Raw genomic sequence first — 27,212 nt, forward strand, 5'->3', positions numbered from 1 at the left:
TCATTTAATACAAATGTCACAACAACCACAGAGATGTCATTCATGCCCTCCAATTGACAGCCCCTTAAATTTACCTGTATGTTTCGTATGAAAGCTACTGTCACACGCTCTTCAAACTCATTCACAGGAGTGTAGAGATTAAGTATCTTTACAATCTGTTGAAAACAAAACAGGGTTACAGTCGTGAGAAGTCAAGCTTTTCCAGAACACAAAGCACCACCAGCAGTTTGTCATGATATGGCCACAAGCCTGCCATGGCAAAACTGAGAAGCAGAAGTGGCACAAGTGGTGTTTTTCTTTGCCTGCTGTAAGGTATTGCAATATCTATGGACCTGTCAAAATCACTTCGTAGGGCAACTTTTGTAAATTGGGAATAGACTTGGACAAGAGATTTATTCAGAAACTCTACTTGGTTGACCCATGGTGACATGGGTGACTTCTGTAATACTTATCTTGATGCTCGCTCACTCCTGTTCCTCCCCTACTGCCCCTCAGCTTTCCTCAAAAACACATGTTCAGGACAGGGTGATGGAGACACATTAGAAAGATTCCCTAAGAACACTGGAGATCAGTTCACACCTCTCACTTCTCCCTTCCCACAACATGATCAAATTAGGGACAGGCAATCAAGCAGTAAAAAATGTGAGTTTATATCCTCTTGGAGTCTCAAAGTTTAATGTCAGTTCCAGCCAGCTTACGTGGTACTTCTCAACCTCCTGCCTCAAATATGAATCCTTGGTGGGCATCCTGCAGACACAGCCAGTTCAAGATCCAGAAAAAGACAACAGGTGGTTTTAAATTGCCAAGAATCTGCCTTACACAATGAGCTCCTTGGGGCTGGGTTTCCTTTTTGCACAGTTCTGGAGCTCCAGTGCCATCAGTGGCACTGTAAGAGAGGAGCCACCACTGTGGCCACTTCTGAGAGGAGCCAAGACATAACATCAGCCCTGGAAAGGACAAGCTGTCCCCACCAAAGGAATGGAACACCGAGGCTGAGCACTGAAGAGCTGGCAGCAGGAGACCACCCTTTCCCACTCCTTTAATTATCCACACCCTGTGCTGTAAAGCCCTGCCCTGCTCCCTACCTGCTTGGTCGTGAGTGATGTGCACAGGGAGCAGATGGCCTCGGCATCCTCCGAGGTTTTCTTTTTCAGCTGCAGGAGCTGTGCTGCCTGAATCAAAGGCTCCAAAGTTTGTGCTGCTCCACTCTGCTGCAGATTCTTCCCACGCAGCCATTCCTCCAGCTGGCTTATGTTAAACCTGGATAAGCAACCAAGACAAGATGTGAGCTGAGAGACAAGAAGCAGCATCCCAGAACACCTCTTTGGGGCTCAAGGTATGTTGCAATGTTGGTATATGTGGCTTTTTATATTGCATATTTGTGATACACATGGCAAGAGACAATCAGACCAAAGCTTAATACTCAACAACTCAGAGTAAAATTTATACTCTATGTACCTTACAAATAGATGAGCCATGTAACAGCTGAACAACAAGGGGGAGGTGCTTTTCTATAGCATTCCGATTCCTCCAAGTTTCAACAATTAAAATGAAGTTTTTAACCAGCTTTTAAACGCTAAGAAGATCCTGCAAGTTACCCAGGTACCTTTGAGAATATCTACACAGAAAATACTTTTGCTGTGCCCACTCTCCAGAGAACACACAAAGATCCAATGTCGGAAGGGGAGAGGGTAGTAAAAGGAAGATTTAAATAACTTGCACTGAGAAGTGCACTTTATTTTCTTATTTTCCACCAACATATAAAATTAACAGGAACTTCCCTAAGCAGGCACATCCCTGCCCCAAGCCTCAGCCCCACCTCAGCTGCATGCCCGTGCTCCATGAGCAGACATCCTTCCTCAGCAGGAGGTTGTTCAGGGTGACGGCATTGATCATGTAGAAGAGCTGCTTGAACACCTGCTGGATGATCTCTGGGTCCAGGCCCTGGTCACACATGATGCTGTGGAATGTGTTCAGCTGGCGAATCATTTCATCCAAGCTGTAGGAGCCATCACCTTCTGCCACGCTGGAGGAGTATTGCCTGTAGCCCATCGGTTTGACACCAGAAAGGCCTTGGATACTCTCATTTTCCAACACCGCAGACACTGAAAAAAGGGGGGAAAATGGGCAAAAAAGCCTGCATCCACCTATTTGTCATCAGAAGAACTGATCCCTCCATGGGCAGCAATGAGCACATATCAGTCTCACTGAAGCAATGCCATGGATGCTGTGAGAACTGAGAGGACAGATCCATGGTTTACTGGTTTACTCTGATAATATTAAATAGTTAAAGACACAGACAAACATCCTAGAATCATACTATAGCTTGGTTTGGAAGAGACCTTAAAGGCCAGTTAAGTCCAACCCCTGCCATGGGCAGGGAAACCTTCCACTGTCCCAGGTTGCTCCAAGCCCTGTCCAGCCCAGCCTGGGGCACTTCCAGGAATGGGACATTCCTTAGATGAATCCTCAGGGATTTGGCTGAAGAGGTAACTCTTCTCACACCTTCTCTCACCCTTGGAAAACAAGGTCTTTATGAGTCTTTTTCCTCTTCCCAACCCTCTTCCTTATGATGTGCATTTCCACCCATAAATAGATTAACCACAAACCTGGGCTGCAGGGGAATGCTTTCCCTATGGACCCACCAGCAAAACCTGAACTTCTTCCATTGCCTCTCCAACAGAAATGAAAGCAACATCTTCTATAGTGGGGGGAAAAACCCTCATCCCTATTAGCTTCCATCATGGGGGAAGATAAAAACTCACCCAGGTCACACTAGCACTGTGCAAAGGTCTGAAGACAGCCAGAGCAGATAATCTGTGCCAAGAAACACCCTGCTAAAGGGCAGTGTGCTGTGAGCTCACCGATCATGGGATAGAGGATGCCCCCTGCGACGTTGATGAGCTGCTGGTAGATCTGGATGGAGAGGTGACCCAGCACCTGGCGGTACTCCGTCAGGTCGAAGTTCTTCAGGCAGTGCTCATTCTGCTTCGCTGTGTTTTGGGCCATGAAACCCTAAACAGGAAATTTAAAACACCTGGTTTCGTTATTCTGCCCACTTACAGTCCATCAAAACCACTGCTTTAAGCCCCCTCACACTCTTAAGAGTATTATATATCAAAATATGTTACCAAAGTGCATTATAGAAAAGATAAAGAGTCATAAATCACCTTTGATTTACTCAGGCATTTGTTCATAAATTATTACTAGAGGACTACTTTTTGAAGAAAATCATTAAACTACCAGTTTTTCATTTTAGCTTTTGCAAGGATTGGCACATTTGTACTAACTGCAACACACAGGATTAGAAAATGACATTTCAGACCATATGAAACAACTTTTTACAATGTGTTTATCCCTTTGAGTCACAATTGTTTTTATGGGAAACAAAATATTTTGAGATTAAGATTTTATGAAACTGAAAAAAATTACAACTGCATGTTATGTACTTTGACAACATTTTAAACTGTTCTGAAATTCATAAACTCTTGAAATAACTGAAATTGTTGCCTGCCTTTTGCTGATGCAGCTGATCTCTGATCCTGCATTTGACTGCTGTAAGCCCTGAGTTCTGGGCTCAGATATTAATATCAGTTTTAGTGGCAGAAGCCAATGTGATGTTGTAATTAACACAAATATTTTAATTGGCTGTTCACATGGTCTTACTTGGTGTGAAAATGAGAACTATGCAACTGTTTTTCTTGGTTGCTGACTAGCAAAATGCAAAAATACAACATGTACAAATTTGAGTTGATTTCCCAATTTCCCCATTTTCCTGACTAATCAAAGAGCAATGTGCTCGTCACATGAGAGGACTGCACGTAGTTTGGGATTTTCTTTAAATTTTTTTCTTAAAAATAGGCTGGATTTAAACTAAAGATAACAGTATTTTGGAAACTGCTCCGAAGTGTTTCTCCCCTCTATTTTTTGCATACAGCTGGTTCATTTAACACAGTAAATGAAGGCAAAAACTGTGAAATTTAGGACTGTGTTTTAACCCTGCCAGTTTTCTGGGGATGATTTTCTTTAAATGCAATATTATTATCCAGACAGAAGAGGGCGAACAAGAGCATAACTATGAGTAAGTATTCTGTAAAGTATTTTTTAATCTAACTTTTAATTTTAAATCTTCAAAATTCAGTGCTGAGATTTTACACACAAATCATCATCTTCTGAATGACCTGAAGAGTCAGAATGACCTGAAGAGTTAATTTAATTTTATGAGATGTCTGGGATTTTTTCTTACAGTTTGAATGCTCAATATATCTAACAAAAATCAAGACTAAAAAAGAAACCCAATATTTGGCTCAGTGGGAAATTTTAATATGCAGAATAGATAGCTATAAGGATGGCAGTGTGTAATGTTCTAGGAGGACTGTGATAATCCCATTTTGTTGGAAGAGATCAGCTTTAATAAAGCTTACTCCAAGCTATGAAATGTTGGTTAATGAAAAGCTGTGGGACCTACTAAACCCAGGACAGCCTTCAAAATAACCCCAAAGAAAGAACACAGAGAGGCTGGGAGAGCTGGGGGTGTTCAGCTGGACAAGAGAAGCTCCAGGGAGAGCTCAGAGCTCCTGCCAGGGCCTAAAGGGGCTCCAGGAGAGCTGCAGAGGGACTGGGGACAAGGCATGGAGGGACAGGACACAGGGAATGGCTTCCCAGTGCCAGAGGGCAGGGGGAGATGGGATATTGGGAAGGAATTGCTGGCTGTGAGGGTGGTGAGGCCCTGGCACAGGGTGCCCAGAGAAGCTGTGGCTGTCCCTGGATCCTGGCAGTGTCCAAGGCCAGGCTGGACAGGGCTTGGAGCAGCCTGGGATAGTGGAAGGTGTCCCTGCCCATGACAGGGGGTGACACTGGATGAGCTTCAAAGTCCCTTCCAGCCCAAACCTTCCTGTGGTTTTAGGAGCTTTTCCAGGAGCTTCCATGATTAACCACAGAGGGAAGTCTCAGACAAGCCATCCCACAGCCAGAAGGAAGCCCCTGGTCCCAGAAGGATGCAGGTCCCTCCCTGCAGGGATGCAGCCCCTCAGTCTGGGGTTCTCACCGCTTCCCCGCTGTATTGCTTCAGGCAGTGCAGCAGGCGGCACGTGTTCGCCAGCCAGAACGACATCATCTCAAAGTCATCGTGGTGCTTCTGCAGAGACAAAGTGAAAACATGTGAGATCCCCCCTCCTTTTCACTGGGGGATGCTGGCATCACAAAACAAAGCCATTTTGAGTTTTCCCTCTGCAGCTGGGCAGTATTAGCCATTTCTTCCCTGCAAACTCTTTTTTTTTGTAATCTCTAAATGCCAATCTCTAAATGCCAATTTTATTGCTAAGATCACAGTTCTCTTTGTTCTTCTAAAAAGGGTTATTACCATCTGAAAGCCTCTCAACCCCGAGACAAGAGGAAATGGGCACCTGCCTTCAGCACTTTCTTAATGCCGTTGATGGTGGAGGAGAGCAAGGATTGCACCTTCTGGTCGTCATTGATGTAATCTGCATGTCTGATGCACATGTAGAGGATGTAGGCAGGAAGGCAGGGAACAGTAGCAGACACTGCCTGGGGCTTGAGATCTAGAAAATTTGACAACTAAATATTAAAAAAATCCACAAAAAAACCCAAACTTGAATTTCCCCAACTGACAGGTGAAGCAGACAACACCAGAGCTGATGTACCCAGGCAAATCCCCCTCCCCTCAGCTCCAAGGAAAATGATATTTTGGCTCTGCAACTTGCATCTCTCTCTGCAGTCTGGACACAGAGCTAGAAGACCTGCTCTAGACCCCCAGCACTAAGACTTGGGAGGGCAGCCCTGTCTGCACTGAGGTTTGTGACACCAACACATTTCACCTTATGGATGCACAGGTAGAGCTAGAGCTTCTTTATCATGCAAAACTTACCCCACCAGCAAAAAAAAAACCACCTTAGAACAGCTCCCTGAAGCTTTCAGGAATATCTCCCACAAGTTAAAAATCCCCCCTCTGAATTGATGACACAGTAAATTGCTCTTTCCCTCACGATACTGAATCCTAATGGTAGCTGTGAGCATTTGGAGCCTCTAAAGAACAAGCCTGTCTGATTAGGTGAACTTCAGTGCCCACAGCAATGGGCTAGCCAGGCTCTTTGAACACTTTTTGGATCCTCACTAGGCTCTGCTGGGGTTAGAGAGTGGTGATAAATACTAACACCTAGCCAGGGAAGCCTGACTTCTGGAACAGCTCTGAGTGAGGAGATGCTGCAGCAATTCTGACCAGACTGTGCAGTGCAGCTGAGCTGACAAGTTCATCATCTGTTATTTCCTCATAAACCAAACTACCTTTGTTCCACTGCTGTGCCAAATCTCAGGAGTCTATCCTTCTGCCACCCCCTCCCCATCTACCACATTGTATGAAGCTCAGCAAGTTACTGCCTGCTCCAAAAACTGCAGCCTTGCTTTGCAGTTTCCATTTTTTGCTATCCCTAAGGGATTGTATCCATACTGGTCTATCTGCTTAGTGCAGCATTCCTTTGCCTACCCAAACTGCCATCACCACAAGCGCGTGGCCCCAGAAGGGATTAACTGAGAAGATCTATTTGTCTGCCTTGATCTCTCAACTTTACAAACTCCCCCAGCAGGGGAAGGGGAGCCAGGCAGAGGAGCACAGCAGGTTCCCCACCTGTAATGAGGTTTCGGATGAGGAGTGGCTCATCTTCTTTGTAATATTCCAGCATGCCCTGAAAATCTTTCTCCTTCCTCTGGACAGCAACCTGTATGTTCCGCTCGTGTGGCCTCCTCTCTGCTGGCACCGTGGTCTGGGATGCTGTCAAGAGAAAAGGCCATCAACGGTGGCACCTGGAAATCAGCTACTATTCAGGCTCTCCACTGGCCTTAATGCAGACACCAAGTCAAAAAGTTAAGTGTTAGATTCCCAATAATCTACTTTGACAGACTTACAAAAATATAAACAGTCAGGTTCTGGATTACCAGTCCACAGGATCCTGACTCTGAATGAAAGAAAAAGTGTAAAACTTGAATTTAAAAGAGGATAAAATTATGCCATTTTTTTAATTTTCCAAGAGACCACAGGCTAGAAGGTAGCAAGCCTAGGGTACGATTTTTGCCGAGCAGGGCAAAAAACAGGCAGGCAATATAAAATCCCTAAGTATGGCATCTTCTGCCTGCCTGTAAAGCTGCAAACCATGGTGGCACACCACTGAAGTGTAATAAAGCAGAAGAGACCAGCATGCAAATACTGCAGCAAGCAGCATGCAAATCACGCTGACAGAGACCAGCTGGGCGAGCCGTGGAAACCCTCCAGTTATTCAGCTTAATTTCACTTAATGCCTGGTTTCCAGAAATCAGCTCGTGAGAATGGGGCTCTCTGATTAATCACAGCTTCTCCAGAGAACAGGAAGCTCTTTCTGTACAACACAGATGCCACATTAAAGGTGCTTTCTCATCAAGCAGAAATATACATACACATTTTAATACTAAAGTGTTATAATGCCCCCTTCAAAATTGACAGATCAGAGCATTTTCCTGCTGGCCACTGGGCTCCTTTCTGTATCTCTGCCTGGGTCACTCTATTGACTGCAATGACAGCAAAAAGGTTTCCTTAAATATCCTCCAAACCCCTGGTACAGGGTCAGCATCAGCTCAGTGCCTGCTGCTAGTTCAGCACCAGAATGAGCAAAATCTTACTTTCATGAAAAGAAAAAGAGGGGAAAATCCCCCAAACCCCGCAGCTCTCCAAGGCTGGCCAAAGGAGGAAAACCCAAGTGCAGTTTACCCAACCCAGTATCTCCCAATGCACAAGTCACCTTCAAAATCTTGGACCTTCTTCATGTAAATCTTCAGCTGCTTCTTCAGCTTCTTTTCATTCTTTTCCAACTTTTCCAGCAATTCTTTAAGATCCTGAAAGACAGAAAATGCATTTAAAAAAAACCCTGAGAACCCCAAGAACAACTTACTTGGGCTGACTCTGAGGCTGGAGTCTGGTCCGAGCATGGTGTGAACATCTCGGTGGAAGAGGAGCACCACCCACAGCATTTAATCCTGGCTGTTCATCACATTTAAACTGTTTTATTTAGATACTGGAGTTGTGGAAAAAGACAAGAGCTCAGGAGGTGCCAACATTCTCTGCAGTCCTTACACACAGATACAGAAGGGGAGAAAGGGAACCTGTATGATCATCCAGGCCAAGTTTTTGGAGTGGTTAACTGCACTTCTGCACTTCCAATAAAAGCAAGTAAGATGAAAGGATTGAGCTGTCTTTGTAACTAACAGAGTAGAGGGGTCCCCAGTGATCTGATTTGGAAGGCAGTGCCATAAAGTAGACAGGCTTAAAAAAGCATTAAAAAAATTTAAAAATACAGCACCTATGTCGTCACACAAGTCATACAGCCCTAGAGCATCAGCTCAAGGTCAAGAACCAATGCTCCCAAATGCACCAATGGGAGATGCTGATGGATTCTCCACAGAGTTTAGGAGGGGTGAAAGAGATCCCAGTGCCCTCCCCTCCCCATTATGCTTCCTATCTCTCTCAAATTGTTTTTTCCCCTCTTCCTGTGTTTTCAGCACAGCCTCTTACCAAGTTTTCATTGGTCAGACGTGTAATTTCTTGCTGAAGTCCAAACTCCACCTGGACCTCTGGAGGGAGCTGCAGGAATGCCTGCTGCCGCTTCTCCAGCTCTTCTTGCATTAAATCCACCTGGTTTTTCAGAGCTTCCATCTCCTCCTCATGCTGCCTTCTCTGATCCTGGAGCTGTGCTTCCAGCAACCTGAGAACAGGACCACACTGATGAGTCTGTGAAGTCAGCATGATGGTAGTAACCATCATTTGAACTAAGAGCCTTGAAAATCAGTCAGTTTGGGAGATATTCCCAGTCAACCTCCCTATAAAACTGACAAATAAGATGCCGTGGCTATTATTGCCACATTAGTCTGTCATTTGATATACTGCAGATGAAATACTTTTGAAATTAAGAGACATGAAATCAAATGTTGGGTGTTTGGTTTCTTTTAATAAAGTGGGGAAAAAATCCCAAAGCACCCTTTTTTATTTAACTGCATCAAACATTCAAGTTCCTTTATTTGCAAAAAGCAAATGCATGGCAAGAAAGCAGCACAGATCAACACCTGCAGGTTTTGTTTCCAAAAGCTCAGCTTGAAGGACAGTTATTCATGTGCTCCTTTCCTCTCAAACATCAGTTCTCACTCTTGAGAACTGAACTGCAGGTCTTGCAAATGGCTCTGTTCAGCTGGAATGCCACTGGCTTTGTTTGCTACAGCTGGGAGTATCATAAAAGGCACAAGATAAAGCCCTCCATTCCTTCTAGCTGTTTGCAGAGCTGCCATCCATCTTTGTTTAAAAAGTGCACTCACCTATGCTTCAATTTGCTTCCTTCTAACACCACGACACTAACACCATGACAAACAGCTGAGAGAAGCCACCAAAACTACACTTTCTCCCACTTTTAGCTGGGCATTCCATGTATTCCTCCAATAACTTTTCCTGCCAACCCTTCCCACCACCCTTTCACCTTCACCAGGTTACCTTCCAGTACTGCACAAGGACAACTGGGGCAGGGTGGGGGTTGTGGAATGCTGAGCTAGAGGGTTAGTAATACATTCAGTTAATAGATTATCCAGCCATTTGCTAAGCCAAAATGCCTTTTTTAATCCTGCGGAAAAATGATTAATCACTGAGATGTTAGCTGCAGACACCTGTGCTGATGGTGAGGGTGACAAACCTGGCAGGTGACATGGTAATTGATTTTTTAAAGTGCATCCCCTACCCTCTGCTAAATGGAAATCTCCCTTCAGCCCACCAGCTCTTGCCAGCAGACTGGAGTCAATGACCCCAGCAGGTATGAGGACTCAGAGAGGGCCACCAAGCCAGCAACTGCAAAGGATAGTCCCAGATAACACAGGGCAATGGAAGGAAATCCAAGAGGATGACCAAGCCCTGCCCCTGCTGCAGCTCATGTGCCTGGTCAGAGCTGTGGATCACCTCAGACCCAGCTCAGGGCCTTCTGACACTTGATGCAAACAGCAATCCTCGAAGATGAGGATGACTCTGGTGTCAATGGCTTCACACTGATTGAGAACATGCACAGACACACAGCTGGGCCAGTGGGGGAAATCCTACATCTCTCTCTGGTGCATTAGGAAATCGATGGTGATCCACACCTGTGACCCATTTCCCTGCAGGAGCAGTTATGCATGGAATTTTTGGTTTTGTTGTTGTTGATTTTATTTAATAACTTGTATAAAAGAATGCGTGCTTTTAGGGAAGATTCCTTGATGAAAAGTGCTACTAATCACTCCCCAGGTTGTTTTGTGTGGTTTTTGTTTTTGTTGTCTTTAAAAAAGTAAACAACACAATCTCTATTCCCACCTTCCAGCACAAGACAGAAAAGCATGTTTTTCAGCTGTAGAAACATAAGCAATAATGCAGTCAGCTTCATAATCCTGTCAGGAGTTATATTCTTAATAGGCTTGGAAAATACAGACCCACCATGAAATAAGTATAAAGTACTTAATTTTCATTTTATTTCTTCATATTGGGATTAGTTTGGATTCAGTCTGGATAATCCGTGAAACACCCTCAGAATAACATGCTCCTTCTATCAACTTGGGCTCCTACTTTGCTTGGAAAAATACATGAAATAATCCCTGTTGTTTCTTCCTGTTATTGTCTGGTTTCATTCTGATACCTCTAGATGTGACCTCTTTAAAGCACTCTATACAAAATATTTCGATTTTTCATCTCCTTAATGTCCTTAAATCTTTAATAAAAATAATTTCTATTGGAGCCCCATAACCACCAAGCATGGGGTGATGCAGGACAAGAACCCAGGAATGCCCCAGAAGGGGTATTTGCCCAGCAGAGCAGGACAGAGCTGTGGAAGGATGGCACCCTGCATCCACCACACACCTTTCTCACCCACAGACAGCACATGGATGGGAGCACACAATCCCCAGCAGCATGCAAAGGTGACAGCACTGGGATACAAGGACAGGTACTCCCAAGAAGTCAAGGATTGGGAGAAAACACTTCCGAGAGGTGCCATATCTTAGTGCAATTTGGAAAAAAAAAATAAATCGGAGGAGTTTTTTGGCTTCTTGGAGACCCCAGGTTCCCAACCCCTTCATCACCTAACTTCCCATTAATGACACATAATCCTTCCTGGATCACAGCTCAAACATTAGCGACAGCAGCCACCATCAGCAATGGCCAGCTAGAACCACAATGACTCCTCTGAAAATTAGAGGAGAATCTCAATTCCTGTGGTTTGGAAATCCTACCTCCAGCTGCTCCCAGACAGTACAACAGGCCCTGTCCAGGACCACATGGCAACAGCAGAGCAAGAGAAAGAAACAAGAGGGCAAGGAAAAGGGAGGAGAAGGGACAAGCAGCAGCAGCAAGAGGGAAAAAAAGAAAGTGTTTGACCTGGCAACTTGCTTTAAACCTTGATAAGCCAAGCCGAGCTCTCCATCTTCATTGAGATACCCCCAGTCCTCAGTCTTGCTAGAAATAAAGGACAGAAAAAGGAAACAAGAGGACAGAGAAAGACAAAAGGTCAATTGAAAGAGAAGGGGAAAAGGTGCAGAACCCTTATTAATTTTATTTAATATTAGTTTTTATTTTAGAGCACACTTTCATTGCATTGTAATTCTTTTTCCACTACAGGGAAGGAGAGCCTGCCCTGGTTGTGCCCTGTATGACATTTTAAAAACAAGTTTCTCCATTTCCTTCCTTCTGCAGCAACTCCCACTGGTCTATAACAAATTCTCCTCCTTCTACTTCAGCCCAGGGTTTCCTCAGCATTTGAGTCAAACACATCAGTCGTTCCTCAGAGCAACCTTCAGTCCAAGCACCGCACACATCCACACAACATCAATCTCCCCTGTATACTTCCAGTCAGAAAAATGCCCAGAAAATTTAATACTCACTTTAATACTTTTAGCAGATCGGTTTTTTAGTCTCCTTTTAGCAGATTGCTTGTTTGGTTTTTTTTCAAGTTATATGAGGCAAGAAGCTAATTTATCTTCTTTAATGAGGTGTTGAACACATTACAAATGAGTGATGTAAGCTGGTCAACTTGACCCACAACACTTGTAACAGCAAGATTTTACATGGCTTTGATGTCAGTTAGAAAACAGTGTTTGCTTTAAGCAGTAACAAAGCAAGCAAAGCAACCATCAAACTTAATATATCATTATATTTAAAAAAAAAACCCAAACCAAAACACAAGAAGAAGCAAGCCAACACACATCTCCTGCTTTGAAAAGAGCTGCAGCAGATGCCCTTCCCTGGCAAGGGGACCTTTGCATATTTCAATGGAAAAGCACAACACACAAACTCTCTACAGCAAATTTTCACACGAGGAAAGCGGTGAGAAACACAGTGTTGCAGCACTGCCTTGAAAGGGCTCAGGAGATGCCTCACCACCACAGACTGCTCATGCATCCCTCCCATGCCAGTGCTCAAGCAAAGCACTTCTCAAAATTAGCAAATATTTCAGGCACTGACATTTGCAAAGTTCATCTGTTAGAGCCTCCTGTATAAATTTAAATTAAAACCTTGTTGCTACCCCATACATAGCAGGTTTCCATAAGGGTCTGCAGGCTGACAGATACAGGGAAGTTTATTGATCTTATTTGCATACATTTGTTAGTACAGTCTTTTTTTTTTTTGTTTCATATAACCTTAGAAGGACACATCCTCAGGCACTGAAAATGAAAGAAAAAGGCAGGAAGGATGCTTACTATTTATTGCATGTCAGAAACCTGTGAAGTCTCACATGATGAGCAGCATTTTTAAGAGCTAGCCTCCTTGGAAAAATAGCTTTCATTCCTTTTTTAATCATAGGCATTGAGGTAACTGAGGAGAGCAGTTCAAGGAAGTGCCATTATGATGGAAGTGCCAAATGATGACTCAAGATAAACCTGCACTAGGAAATAAGCATTCAGTCCATCTCCATCAACGCAGCACTGACTCAGAAATCACTGTGCTCCCCCTTTCCCCAGAAGTCCATGTTGTCCAAGACATAAAAAGGGGTCCTTTCAACATAATTAGATTAATTAGCATCTGAAACATATTTTCCTAAAATGCTGGGTAAATCCTATTCTCAGATAAGGCTGTAAAAGAGTTCGAGGAGCATGGTTCACAAAGCCTTGTTTCCCCTTTATCCTGATCTTGGAGGCACACAGCTGGGGGAGCAGCTTGGTCCTGCAGCCAGCAAACTGCCCTCAGCAAAAGTGAGAAATCCCTGCCCAAACACCCCCCTACCCTGTGAAAGTAGCTTAAAGGAAGTGTATGTACTCCAAACCCAGAGATGTTAATTTCAGCATCTTCAGTAAATGATCATCTCTTAAGAAAGAAAGGGCACTTCACTTTCAAACACAGATACACCTTTTTGTTTTAGTTAAATGGGAAAATAATGTGCATCACAGAGTAGATACATGGCACAGTGGGAAGATACCCACTGGAGAGTGGAAAACAAAGATATGAACCCTCTGCACATGATGGCCTCTCCCAGCTGCAAAAGCATCCCCCATGTGAAGCCAGCATCAACTTTTCACTTTGCACAGCAGCTGCAGGTGGGACTTTTCCTACAGGAGAAAAAAAATCCACACACTCAACAGGAATCACTTGGAAGCTGTCACAGAAGCTAATTTCAAAGACACAGCCTGATTTACTTCGAGCTGCCAGGTTATTATCTCTAACACCAGCACCTGGTCTCTCACTGGCCCTACATTTCCACCAAGATCAAACAGGCTTGGAAGAATGATCCCAAGAACTGAAGCAGGGAACAAAAAGAACAAAAAGTCTACTTAGTTTTAGATTCAGTTATTGAAGCAGAAAATGAAGTAGGCGCAAACTTGATGATCTTCCCCTTAGCAGCTGAAATTTGGCAGGAAATATAAAAAAATAAAAAAGAAAATAAAAAGCTGAGTTTAATACATTTATAAAGGGCTGCTTTTAGTTCAAACTTGCCCTTGACCTGGAATCAAAGCTTTGTGGAAAGAGAATTCCTATGTGGGCAGGGTTAGCAGCACCTGGCAGAGTTCTTCCTGGCTTCCTCCTGCTGTATTTAGGAGTGCTGCATTGTACAGACAGACATAAAGAGAATAAAAGGTTGCTCTCCCACCAAAATAAAGCCATGCTGTGTCCTCAGCCTAAATTGCTAAGACATGATGACTTCAAACTAGGAGTGACTCACGGGGGGAGCAAGGTTTCACCACATCAGTCAGCCTGGGCTGATGGAAGAACATCCACCTGGGTCAAAAAGCACCACAGACTGACAGCAAAGAGCAGCTGACACCCCTGAAGGACAGGGCCATCCAGAGGGACCTGGACAAGCCCCAGCAGTGGCCCAAGGGAACCTCATGGGTTTAACAAGGCCAAGTGCTGGAGCTGCACGTGGGTTGGGGCAACCCCCAGTAGCAATCCAGGCTGGGATGAGCAGATGGAGCAGCCCTGGAGAAGGGAGAAGGTGCTGTGGGTGAGAGCTGCTCCTGCCCTGAACCCCCTGTGCCCTGGGCTGAGCCCAGCGTGGGCAGTAGGGAGGGGAGGATTCTGCCCCTCTGCCCTATGCTCAGGTGAGAGCTCAGCTGCAGAGCTGCCCCAGCCCTGGGAACAACAGCACAAGGAGCTGGAGCTGCTGCAGCCAGGCCAGAGGAGGCACGGAGATGCTGCCAGGGCTGGAGCAACTCTGCTCTGGAGCCAGGCTGGGAGAGCTGGGGGTGTTCAGCTGGACAAGAGAAGCTCCAGGGAGAGCTCAGAGCTCCTGCCAGGGCCTAAAGGGGCTCCAGGAGAGCTGCAGAGGGACTGGGGACAAGGCATGGAGGGACAGGACACAGGGAATGGCTTCCCAGTGCCAGAGGGCAGGGAGAGATGGCATGTGGGAAGGAATTGCTGTCTGTGAGGGTGGTGAGGCCCTGGCACAGGGTGCCCAGAGAAGCTGTGGCTGTCCCTGGATCCCTGGCAGTGTCCCAGGCCAGGCTGGACAGGGCTTGGAGCAGCCTGGGATAGTGTAAGGTGTCTCTGCCATGGCAAGGGGGGTGGAAGGAGATGAGCTTTAAGGTCCCTTCCAACCCAAAGCATTCTGGGATTCTCTGAAAGAGAAATGGGAGAGCTTCTTGCAGAGAAAGCGAGAGAAAAACTGGCTCTTGCTTGTAGACCCCACTTCAGAACTGCAGCATCACCAGAAAAGCTTCCCATTAAAATATTTATTGATCCAGGTTAGAAGGGAAGGCATTTCTGTTTCTCATGCTGACACTCTTGGGTATAGAGCTGTGTAAGCAAAAATGCAACTTTGTGCTGGGGGAGGGAATGTTAATTTATGTTTACAAACACAATAATGCAGGGTCCCCAAGCATTTGTCTCCATCCATTTTATTGCTATCAACACCAGCCTACAGTTTATGAAGCAGCCCAAACCACAGATAACTGCAGGGGGATCTGTGTAATGGGGAGGTTAGTGGTGGTTAATGAACCACTGGATAAATCACTGCAGAAAATCAGGGTGAGAGCATATAGAGAGCTACTGCTGCTGCATTTCAAGCGCCACACTCCAGCCAAGCTTCACAGGAGAGGGAGATGAGAATAAGGAACTGAGCCTGGAGACTGCTGATTTCCCCACCCAAAATTTAAGAGGCCAAAAACTACCAAGGTCAGATCACATGAACTTCTTAAAACTGCAGCTCACCCATGCAATTGGAAGGAAAGAGATTTGTACTCTTGTGGAAAATTAGAGCCTGGAAAATTATAGGCCCTGGAGGGATCTAAAGTTCATGGGGATGTGGCACCTGGGGACATGGTTTAGTGCTGGCCTTGGCAGTGGTAGGGGAAGAGATGTACCTCGAGACATCTTTTTGAACCTAAATGATTCTATAATTCAATTCTCTCTGCAGAAGTCAAGTGTGGAAACCAGAGTGTCTGAAGGAGGACTGAAGCCTCCTGGCTGGCTACAGAAGACATCATGTGCACCAGTATGGCCAAATACCAATCACTGTTGGGGATCAGGGACACCACCTGGTCAGACACACATCCTATGAAAGCAGCAACTCTTATTTTGACTCCTTCACCAACCCCTGAACACAAACTAACCATCCCTACACATGCACAATGGAAAATTTAACGAGTAATTAAAGCTGTGCCCAACAATGGGATTTCAGATCTCCTATTAGTACCCACAGCTCCAAGAGAATGTTGGAAGGAAAGAAAAAATTCACAGAATTTATTAAGAGACCAAAACCCACTCCTTGCTGCAGGAAGCAACTGAGCCCCATTGATTTATTGTGATGTGCAAATTAATCTCACTTCTGCTGCAGAAGGGGCGGAAATTTCATCAGCAAGTTCACCTCAGGAAAGCAAATATTCAAAGGCAAATAGGAAAAACCCATAAACATCAGTGCCGATCCAGCCAGACAGGATGCCCAGGTGAGAAACCAATATCACAAGAGTCCTGGACCCCAAAAATCTCCATTCCTCCAGTCCCCCAAACCTGGTGAAAGCTGGCAGAACAGCCTGGGCAAAGCCCCAGTCCAGCCATCAAAGTTTTCAGCTCCACTGAAGTGTCCCTCCCCTCAAATTCACGCAGGTATGAATAAAATCCTCATTAACTCAGGTCCCAGCCTGGACTGTTAACAACCTTCTGCAACCACTCTATAAAGTAGCAAATTATATTGTGTTATTAAAAGCCATTAATCCACAATGGCTGTGTCTTCTACTTTGAATGGAAATGATCTATGGAGAAGAAGCCTCAAACATCTGCATTTGTCAAGAGAAAAAAAAATATAAACATTCAATTTCCTTGGAAGTAAAATAAAAATTTACTTTTTGCATTATCTTGCTGTTCAATCCATGTAATTTTTTCTTCTTGCAAGATAGTGCTTTATTATTTGATGTCCTCCTGGGCAGCTGCAAGGACTGATTTAATACTTGGCAATATCAGCCCATTGTTACTGTCAGGACAGATACATGTTCACAGTATTAATCCTCAGTGTGGTAAATCTGCAATCAAACAGTTGCTCCTGACACTCCGTTTGCATGCAAGAAAACCAGCAATGTGAGTGTTTCCAGGGAATACAGCATGTTTGTTAGCTCAGTTAACCACAACAGGCTTTTGCCTCTGGGAAAATGAGAAGGGAATTGTGGTGTCTTCCCAGCATGGTATAAGATAACTGAAATAAGTGTCTCCAACACATCCCAAATCTTAGTCTTGCTGCTATTTATGTACTGGAAGCAAAGTCAAAAACCAGTTATGCTAACTTTTGTGTTTGCATTTCCACCTGCTCAGTATCTGGCTGGAACCAGATGATCTTAAAGGCCCCTTCTGAGCCAAAGCATTCCAGGATTCTACGATTCCGTAAGATGCATGTCTTTGGTTTCCCCTTTCCAGCCCACCCATCAGTCTGTAACACAATCCAGAGGCTGGCAACTCTCTAAAGCACGTTTGTTTTGGTGTAGATCCATCTCTTACACCAGAGCCCTGGTGTGGAGAGGTCTGTGCTACACTTACCGGTTGGTCTCACGCATGCTTTGGTAGGCTTCAATCGCGTCCTCGTGCTCCACCTGCCTGTCACTGTTGGGCCAGCTGGTGTTGGGGGAGATGCTCTCCTAAATTCAACATGCAAAACAGCAATGTGACATCCTGCTTTAAAACTCTGCCTGGCTTTAAAAGTTGCTGACACCAAGCAACTCCCAACCATTCTATTTAAAGCATCCCCAGGGCATCCACCAGACTATAAATCCACATGCATGCAGCAGGAGAGATAAGAGATGGAAGAAGGATGCAGTGAACTTGGTGGGGGGGATAAGCCAGCTGTTTGGCTTGGTCTGATACACAAAACACACCAAAACTTTGAGGAATGCTAAGACAGTGAATCAATAAAGATTTAGTTTCTAGAAATGTGCCCTTCCATTGGAATGAGCTCTAAATACAAATCCCACCACAGCTGTTTGAGAAACAGTCTCTCTTCTTGCCTACATGTAAGAAGAAACACATTATAGCTGCACCAGCCCCAAGTGAGCCGAATCTGGTCTAGATATTCTTTTCCCCTGCCCCATTTCCTTGCAGAAAAAGATAATTGTCGCAAAACATCACCAGGAACTTGCTGAACCACACACACTAGTGCAGGGCTGGAGAAGTTGCTCCTTGGTGTGGGCTGGCTAGACCTCATTAGGTATGGGGGTAAGCACCTTATAGCCGTACCATGGAACAGACAGTCCTGGGCTGTCTGAAATGCCATGGACTACTTCTCATCTCTAGACAGGACCTCCTATAACCCTGCCCAACCATCCCTAACCTCCCCATGCCATGCTGCCACACAGAGCCCACCAGAGCAGAAACGGCATTGCTCAGGCAGCCAGTGAATCTCCACCAACAGAAGGAAAGAAGGAAAAGAAAATCAATTACCCTCTCATTTACCATGTTTTTCCCCATCTCATTCTGCTGGGCTGCCTTCATAATCTGCGACCTGAGGATGAGCACCTCCTCCTTGCGCACCTCCAGCTCCTCGTTTGCCAATTTCAGCTGGTTCAGTAGAAGGTTGTAGCTGTCCTGGACATCGTTGGAGGAGTTGCTCTGGGTGGCGTGGTCTGCGATGGCCTTCCTCAGCTCATTGAGCTCATTTTTCAGCTTCTTGTTCTCTGACTCCAGTTCTTGCCTCTGGAAAACATTGATCCAATAAGCAGCTTAGATAAACTGCCCTGTGATGCCCCATCCTGTTCTGAGGTGCCTCTAGAGTGACTCAATTACTGATGATTACAGATCAATTCAAGCCAGGATCTGGGTTTTGCTGCCAGCCCAGCCACCTGTGGTTCAGGGAAAGTTTTTGCTTTAGTCAGCAGCCTGTTGCTATTTAATAACAACACTACAGGGTGACCCGGGCTATTTTTTATTTGTTGACATTATTTCTAAACAAAAGAGCAGGCTGTTAAAGAAGCTAAGCATGCTCTTTTCTCTTCCACCTCTTTTCCTTCTGAATCAATAAATCACACAACCCCCCAAATGTTTAGCTCACCCCTCATATTTATTAGATAAGCTGGAAGATGCTGATTTTCATGACCCATCATCATGGCAGGCATCCCTCAGGTGAGCCATGGGTCTGTGAATTCCCTCTTCTTTTCTCACACATTTTGTAATTCCCCCACCCCGGTGCAGTGTTTACAGCTGGCAGATTTGCTCACCCTGATGCCTCCTCAGACACTGCATTTGACAGGCAGGGCCAACACTGAGCAAGTTTGATGCTGACTGATTCTCCTAAATAACAATATATTTGCTGAGACAACTGAAGGGCTTATTTGCTTTTGAATGGCAACAGAGGACAGAAGAATAGAACTCTAAGACAGCCTTTATTTTAGTCTGTCACCACAAAGTCTTGTTTGCAGGTGGCAGCACAATGTTTGGCAGCTCTTTGCCACCACCCAAAACCCACCTGGAGCATCCTTGCTGGGTCAAGAGCAGCTGTACTCCTGCACATGGTGCCATCAGAGAATCATGGAATGGTTTGGGTGGGAGGGGACCTTAAACCTCATCCTGTTCCACCCCCTGCCATGAGCAGGGACACCTTCCACTACCCCAGGCTGCTCCAAGCTCCATCCAACCTGGCCCAGAACACTTCCAGGGATGGGGCAGCTTTTCTGGAAAACCTGTCCCAGAGCCTCCCCACCCTCAGTATGCCAGTCTCAGTATGCCATCTAAATCTACCCTCTTTCAGCTCAAATCCATCAGTCCTTGCTGTGGGTCACAGACAGGGTGGGACCCAGCCTCCTGGACTACTGTTCACAACATCCCACCTTCCCTTGGCACTGATCCTCCACCTCTGGCTGCTGCACAGTGGCATCCAGGACTGCTCCCTCCTGTCCCCATCCTCCCAGACTTCTCAGGAAATGCCAAACCCCAACAGGATCCTTATCCAGCACGGTACAAACCAACACCTCAGCACGTGAGCTGACAAAGTCTGCTGTCTGACTGACATGGAGTCAGCTCTTTCCTAGGGACCAAACCCCATCCATGTGGATTCTCCAGTGTCTGCAACAGCACAGGATCTCTCCCCACTGACACCCATGTGTTTCTATCTCCCTGCTGCTTACTGAGCCTTTCCACAGCTTCCTTTCACAACCCCTCTTATCTTTGGGATATCTGCTTCATTATCAGCTTGGGCTGAGCTGAGCTAATGAATCCAAAAATGGCTGGGGGGGATGGGGGCAATTTATACAATTTATACAGTGTGTAGCTAGCACAGCTGTGTAAACCCCGTTTCCATAGGAAACGGGTGTTGTAATTATAAATCCTTACAAATTATAAATAGCATAGCTTATCACAGCAGAGGTGTGAACAGAATAGCTGATCTGGCATCTGGACAGCATGCTCCTAGCTGAACAAACAACGTCAGTAATGGGGCATATTCAGGTACTTTATACCATCTGCCACGAAAACACCAAAAAGATGAGAAATGCCTTAGATCCATCAATTCCTCCACATCAACCATGGCTGAGGGAGTATATGAGACATGGGCTTTTCTGTAACCAGTGTTTAAAGCAAGAGTTGGAAGAGTGTGTGTGTGTGAGTCAAACTGGGTTTAACTCTTTCTGCTGCATGGAGAAAGCATCACCCCACTCCTCACAGATTGCGACAGCAATTACTTGCTTTTCTACTAAAATAGCACTTCTGTCAGCTTTGTTATTTGCTGGCTAAGACCTTTGCTTTCCTTTTTCTTCACCTTCCTCCTCCTTCTCTTTCTGTTCCTTTCTCCCTCTCGTTTACATAATGGGTCAGCCACACTGCTAACGCTCAAGGACGAGTCATTTCAAGCTCTGCCCTGGTTAGAAACAAAGCCAGGAAGACCAGGAAAGAAAGCAATAACCAACAACCCTGCTCCAAAAGCCCGTAACTTACACTCTTTTTGCATTTACATTTATTCTCTACTTCTTTCTCTGTGGATTTCATGGAGCAGTGTTAAAACACTTACCGTCCCCTGCTCATACACACTTTTTGCACCAGAATAACCCATGGCAGAACAGAAGCTGAAAAAAAATGCTATGGATCTGGAAAGAGATTTCTACTGGGGCTGTGAGAACTGCTCTTTCTTCAGCATAGTCCAGTCACGCTGATTGATTTGACAAATTACAGTCAGAATGTCCTGAACTCAAACTCACACTTGTCCCAACATATGCAGTGTTAAGGAGCTGTGACAGAGGTACACAAGCACCAATGGTGATAGAAATAGCTTCACTCTTTAGCAAAGGGCTTACAGAGGAATGCTGGGGGAAGTGTGAGCCTGCTCAATTCAGAGGTTAGCACTGCCATGGCAAGAATTTGCCCCTTCTCTTCTATTTCTGGTACTCTGTAGAAAAGGAAAATAAAATCCTCCATGGAGCTCATTTTATGATGAGCCTCCCAGCTCAAGGGATGAAACAAACATCCCAGCTATGCAACGAGTGAGAAATTGAATTATGCATCATGCTCCTGCTTGGAGTCCTAGAATGTGGGGGTTGGGAAGGACCTTTAAAGGCCATCTAGTCAAACTGCAGGGACAGCTTTCACTAGAACAGGTTGCTCAGAAACGGAGTCAGAGCAACAGCCCCTTGGTGCTTTCATTCCAACTGCCACTTTCTCAGCTTGAAAAAAACAAGGAAAATAGATTTTTCACTGGGAAACTTTATTGTACAGGTGTGTCTCAGTGACAAATCTCCCTGTTTTGCATTCCTGGATAACGATTATCCAAACATCTGGCTGAGCATATTTTGGGACGGCATCTGCTGAGAAATGTATTTATCCATTACGAAAGACAGGTAACTTCTGCCTTTAAATTTATCAGTGTTAGCTCAAGTTTCCCACATTTCTTTTCAGCCTTACAAAACTAAACAACCAATCCTTTATCCAAATGAGCCTCTATGAGGGAGCACTGCGCCTCACTCCATTCCCTCCACCAGAATGTGCACCAAGAACAGGCCCCCCACCTGATGCTAATCCAAAGGCAAATCCCTGCCACCACGGGTGTCATGACAGTAGTAATTGTAGAAATAATTAGACCAAGACACCAAGCTGGAGGACAGCAGACACCTATGAAGTAGCAGACCATGTGCTGGTTGCAGAAACCAAACCTGCACAGCCACCCAGTAACACCCAAACGTTGTATTGTCCTGCTGGAGGGGCTGTGAGTGCCAAAAACGTCTTAAATGGGACTCAGAAGTATGGAATCTTAGAACTACAGAACAGTTTGACTTAGAAGGGACCTTGAAGTTCACCCTGTTCAAACTGAGAGAAGGTTTAGACCAGATATGAGGAGAAAATTCCCAGCTGTGAGGGTGCTGAAGCCCTGGCACAGGTTGCTCAGAGCAGCTGCGGCTGCCCCTGCATCCCTGGCAGTGTCCAAGGCCAGGTGGGAGCAGCCTGGTCCATTGGAAGGTGTCCCTGCCCATGGCTGAGCAGCTGTACCTCACAGACCACTCAAGAGTATCCACAGAAAGACTTTCCTCTGTGTGAGCTGTTAGGCACATCAGCCTATTTCCCCAAGATAAAGTCTTTTTAAGCTGGTAAAAATGAAAAATAAACACATTCACAAGAAACTCTTAATGGAGCCGAAGATAGTACAAATATTTGAGATACAAATTAGCAGGAGAAATAGGAAAGAGGAAGAGCTTTGCCATAGCCACATAAGCAGCTGTCAAGGGGGAAGGAGAGAAAAGAAGCCTTCAAAAACAGCAGTAAGCCACTCTTTTTTTTTGTTGCAGACACTTCAGGCTGTGTCCTAAATTCAGGTGTGGGGAGGACAGGAGGGAGGTGTATTTGTCTCTCTTTTTCAGTGGTCTCTCTCAGGGAAACACTCCTAGAGGGAATGTGAAATCCCTGCAGGTTCATTTTCCACCTGTTTTAGGCCAAAGGTTAGAGAACCCTGCATTTTTAGCAACACATGCCACCTATTCTTATGACCTGGTATTAACATTAAATGGTATTTTAAAGTCTGTTAGATATGTAGAACTATGTATGCTAATACAATAGTATGCAGAAAACAGGAAAATACAAAATTAGTATTTCCACTCCAGACTTCCAGGGTTAAAGGTTGAAGAAAACACAGTTTGTGAACTCATACAGAAGTCAGAATTCCAGAAGCCATTTAAGAAGGTGGTGGTTCTCATCTGCTGTGTTTTCCCTTTCCAAACTTTACTTTACTTTACTTTACAAGGTCAAGAAACTTAAACCTTCCACAGGTATGTTTAACCAACTGGAAGACACCTGTGCAGTGACCTTAAAGCTCTTGCCATGCCTCTTCTCCAAGGGTGCAGAGGTGCTAAAGAAACTCAGCCATCACAACCAGCCCACTTAGCCAGACCAAACCAATATTGTGCTAGGAAAATAAAAACTGGATGGATTAAATGTCAAAAAAATCTACTGCTAGAGATAAGGGCTTAGAGGGGGTTGAACATACTTTCCATTTCTAATTTCTGCATTTTTTTTCATCCTTCTGAGGAGATGATGCAGAAGCAAAAATTGATATTACTACTGACAGATGGCTTAGCATCATGTTATTCTGGATAACATATGTTCCTCTGGACTTCTCAGTTGCATTGCAATATTTGTTAAGGGGATATGGAGGGAAGGAACACTGGAAAGGTAGGTCTGCGTTGCAAAAACCAACAGTATAAAAAAAATTCCCTTAGTAATCCTATCTTAGGAACTGGTTTTCTGAGGATAAGCAGGACATAAGAATTGGTCTAAAAGAGTCAAGGACAGAAGTGTTTGAATACAGTTAGAGTAGGAGGATAGAACCCACAGAAGCTGCAATAGGAGACTAGGAGGCTTCAGTTGCTCTGCATGTCACAAGGAGAAAATGATTGAGACAGAAACTGTCAGAATTTAGAGCTTGGGGGCAAGATGAATTCTAGGGTAGGGCAATAGCTGGAAAGACACACGATGACTGTGGTCATCCCTGCTGGGAGACAGAGGCTATTACTACAATTCACACCACAGATTTTTCTAGGTTTGATCTGAGTTGCTCTTTGGGAATGCACAGAAAGTGGGTATAAAGCAGAGCTGGAGCCTGGAACAAGAAACAGCCATAAGAATTTACATCTACTGCAAAGCCAACTTCTGAGACCTGCTGTCTCCCTACAAAGAGAGCTCAGCAAAGTCCCAGTGGGAATACCTGCAGTGGAAAAGGCCCCCTTCACTATGAGTGGGTTTGTAACCTCCATGGATGACTCAGAAACAGGTAGATCAGCACAGAACAGACACTGCCCCAGTGAGAAACATCTGTGAGCCCATCTCAGGCCCAGGAGCTGATGGAGAGCCACAGCTTTCCAACTGCCTGCTCTAACAGAGCTGATTACAGCAGGTTTTGGGTATTACCATGCTCACACCATTTGTTAGGGCTGCTGGAGCCATGCAAAAGGTTACAGCACTAAGTAGGAGCCTCTCACTCACCTTCAGGCTGTTGTATGCAAAATCTTCATGTTCCGAAGTCACTTGTGTCTTTGTTTCAATTACCTGTGTGGATTAAAGAGATAAACATGTATTTAGGAGCAGGCAGAGGAAGTGGCACACGGCACAGGGTAGCTGGGCACATCTCCATCAGCAGCCAGCCCTGCTGCCCAGCTCAACCATAATAATGTCATTAATTGCCATCAGACAGCACCCCAGCAATACCAGTGGGGCAGAGGACACTCCAGGAGAAAATTATTTAATCTCTCATTAATATCTTGACAACTGTGCCTCGCTGCAGCTTTCAAACAATGACAGTCATTAAGGGAGCAATCTTAAACACAGCAGTTGGAAGACAGGTTTTTAATCCACCTCTGCAGAAGGAATGAGAGGCTGGGAAGGTCTCCTGTTTCATGTGTTTCCTGCAAATTGCTACAAGTGATCAATAAGAATATCTAGTGAAGCAAGTAAGTAATTACCGTTGATGATTTTGTTGAGTCTCTTACTGCATTTGTTCAAAGGTACATGGATCTCATGATGGAGACTAATAACGAAAATAACTCCCAAATGAAGCAACAGGAGTCCCAGAAATTTCAAATATGAAACCAACAGGGATGGCATTTGCCCAACAATTTGCAAAAGAGCATCTTCTGTGCTTCAAGACCCCAAGCACACAGCACTGCCATTTCATAGCACACTGGCCTCTGACAAGCCACAGAGCCTTTGCTACAAATGGCAGGGAAAACACATACAAGAGATTTGCTATTAGAACCTCCCATCCCAGATGCCAGCTCATCACACACTAGGAGAGCTTTCTTTTCAGACTTAGGGACTTATGGACTCCTGTCCGCTAAGGTACCACTGGGCTGTCAGTAACCTTAATTTTTTTAATACACATTTCTAAAATGCTTTCAAGTAAGCAACTCAAATTGTAAGAAGATTTTCTTTTTTGTTCACAAGGAAGAAAGAATACAGCAAAGGAATATTCCTGCCTTGCAATAGAAATGAAGAACCCTAGCAGCTATCCTGATATTTCTGATTTACTATTCTAGTTTTAAGAGGTATTCCTATATGATCATTAGTGGGGGGAAAAAACCAACCAAAACACACAGATGACAATAACACCAAACTGAGGAGACCAGCTTGACAGATGTGTGTGAAGTGCTTTTAAGCTCATGCCACACTGCTGGATGGGGGGAAGCCAGGACAGCAGAGAAATGCTTGAATAACACAAATACTCTGAAAGGGAGGTTTGCTGGACATGTAGGGTGCCACATGTGAGACACAGGGTCAATGATGGCAGAATAACGTGTGCCAAAATTGATTCTACATTTCATTGCCTTCAACCAAAGGTGCTTAAGATACTGCTCTAAATATGTTATAACCAGTTTGTTTAAACAAATAAATAAAGCAGTTCTCGTGTCCAATTGTCCTCAGCTGACAAAAAAAGTTTTTTCTCCATTTCCAGATGGATTTGTAGCCTCTTATGTTGAACTTGTCACTCTCAGACCTTAATTCCTACATCATGCGGCCTCAGGCAATCAAAGAAAGCCAGTTACAAATATGAAATATTAGTATCCATGGAAAGATGCCTCTTGCCTGGGATTTCTTGCTCTCCTGCTCCTTTTTCTCCAGCTGGGCTTGCAGCTTCTTCCTCTCCAGCTCGAGCTCCCTCACTCTCTTCTGCAGCTTTAGGAAGAGGGTCATGTCCATGCCTGCTTTCTCCATCCCAATCTCCTGGAGAAGAACACAAGGGAGGAGAGTCAAGTTTTATAACCATACACAGTGCCAGATACAACCTGACTGCACATCAGCCACAGCCAGGAACAGGAGCATCCTAAGTAACACAAGTACTTCCAAAGAGAAAATACACATTTTAAACACTTATTTTTAATGTCAGTAAAATAGGTGACTCATTTTAATAAATCACTGAATGCTTAACAGCCCAATAAGAAAGTGGGCTTATGGAGGCTAAGAACAGCTAAGAGCATCAAAAATTCCCTACTGGGTCCCTTCTAGCCAAGTATTTATTCACTGGGGGTTCTTAACTGCCTTCACCTGGAATATTTTATGTCACAGCATGGTCAATACTGATTATTTTGACTTCAGAAAATGCTTTCAGAGCAGTTCAGAAATACTAAAGCAGCATAACACAGCAGCCAGCAAAGGAAAGTGGGGATTTCTGCAGGCATGGTATTGGTACACAAAATATGGTCCTTCCAGGAGGTGGCAGATCCTACCACAAGCACTACTGAGTCACTACTGAGTCACAAAAGTGGAGTTTAAAAAGCAGCCTATCCTATCAGATGTAAGTAAAAAACACATTTCCCTTTCCCACAGGATTCTTGATAGCCAAGGAATAATTTATGATGCTCTTTTCTGCATTAGGAGGCTGCTGATTTGATTACAAGGGCTGTGCTGGCCAGCAAAGCATCTGTGAAGATGCATGGGAATGAAAATGCTCAGGGCAAGAGGGCAATGAATTTTGGTCTTCACTGGCATTGCCCTTGCGGAGAATGATCATGATACAGTCATGATCCATCAGTGCTGGGAGTAACTACTGCAATGAATTTTCATCAGTTTTTAAGCTGGTATGGCCCAAAGACAGTACTTTATTATTTTTAGAGCCCTGATGCTGCAAACAAGTGGAGTTTGCCAGAGCACCACAATCCTGCAGTCCCTCTCACACAATCAGCAATGCGTTTCTACAGCATGAAATCAGTTCCATCCATCACACCTTAGTGCCCAACCTGCACTGCTCCCCTGTGCTCCAAACCCCACACCCATCACTCCCAGAGCCCAGAGC

The 27,212-nt window shown here is 44.8% G+C and overlaps 1 protein-coding gene across 4 annotated transcripts in view; it reads right to left on the minus strand.

Annotated features, from left to right (window-relative positions):
- MYO5B (myosin VB) overlaps positions 1–27,212 on the minus strand; it is a 145,691-nt gene that overhangs the window by 5,000 nt on the left and 113,479 nt on the right. The window contains exons 26-39 of one of the 4 annotated variants that reach the window (XM_085043253.1): positions 26,006–26,143; positions 24,410–24,472; positions 18,410–18,649; positions 17,501–17,598; positions 11,423–11,500; positions 8,558–8,747; positions 7,788–7,881; positions 6,644–6,787; positions 5,410–5,561; positions 5,048–5,137; positions 2,865–3,015; positions 1,820–2,105; positions 1,086–1,260; positions 75–155 (exon numbers count right to left, since the gene is read on the minus strand). In XM_085043253.1, coding sequence (XP_084899379.1) covers positions 75–155; positions 1,086–1,260; positions 1,820–2,105; positions 2,865–3,015; positions 5,048–5,137; positions 5,410–5,561; positions 6,644–6,787; positions 7,788–7,881; positions 8,558–8,747; positions 11,423–11,500; positions 17,501–17,598; positions 18,410–18,649; positions 24,410–24,472; positions 26,006–26,143 — 1,980 coding nt within the window. Of the gene's footprint in view, positions 1–74; positions 156–1,085; positions 1,261–1,819; positions 2,106–2,864; positions 3,016–5,047; positions 5,138–5,409; positions 5,562–6,643; positions 6,788–7,787; positions 7,882–8,557; positions 8,748–11,422; positions 11,501–17,500; positions 17,599–18,397; positions 18,650–24,409; positions 24,473–26,005; positions 26,144–27,212 lie in introns of all 4 variants that reach the window. The other 3 variants (XM_085043252.1, XM_085043256.1, XM_085043255.1) reach the window with 3 other exon arrangements.

Source organism: Lichenostomus cassidix, chromosome Z (genome assembly GCF_008360975.1).
Source record: "Lichenostomus cassidix isolate B80296 chromosome Z, HeHo_3.0, whole genome shotgun sequence".
Taxonomy (NCBI): domain Eukaryota; kingdom Metazoa; phylum Chordata; class Aves; order Passeriformes; family Meliphagidae; genus Lichenostomus; species Lichenostomus cassidix.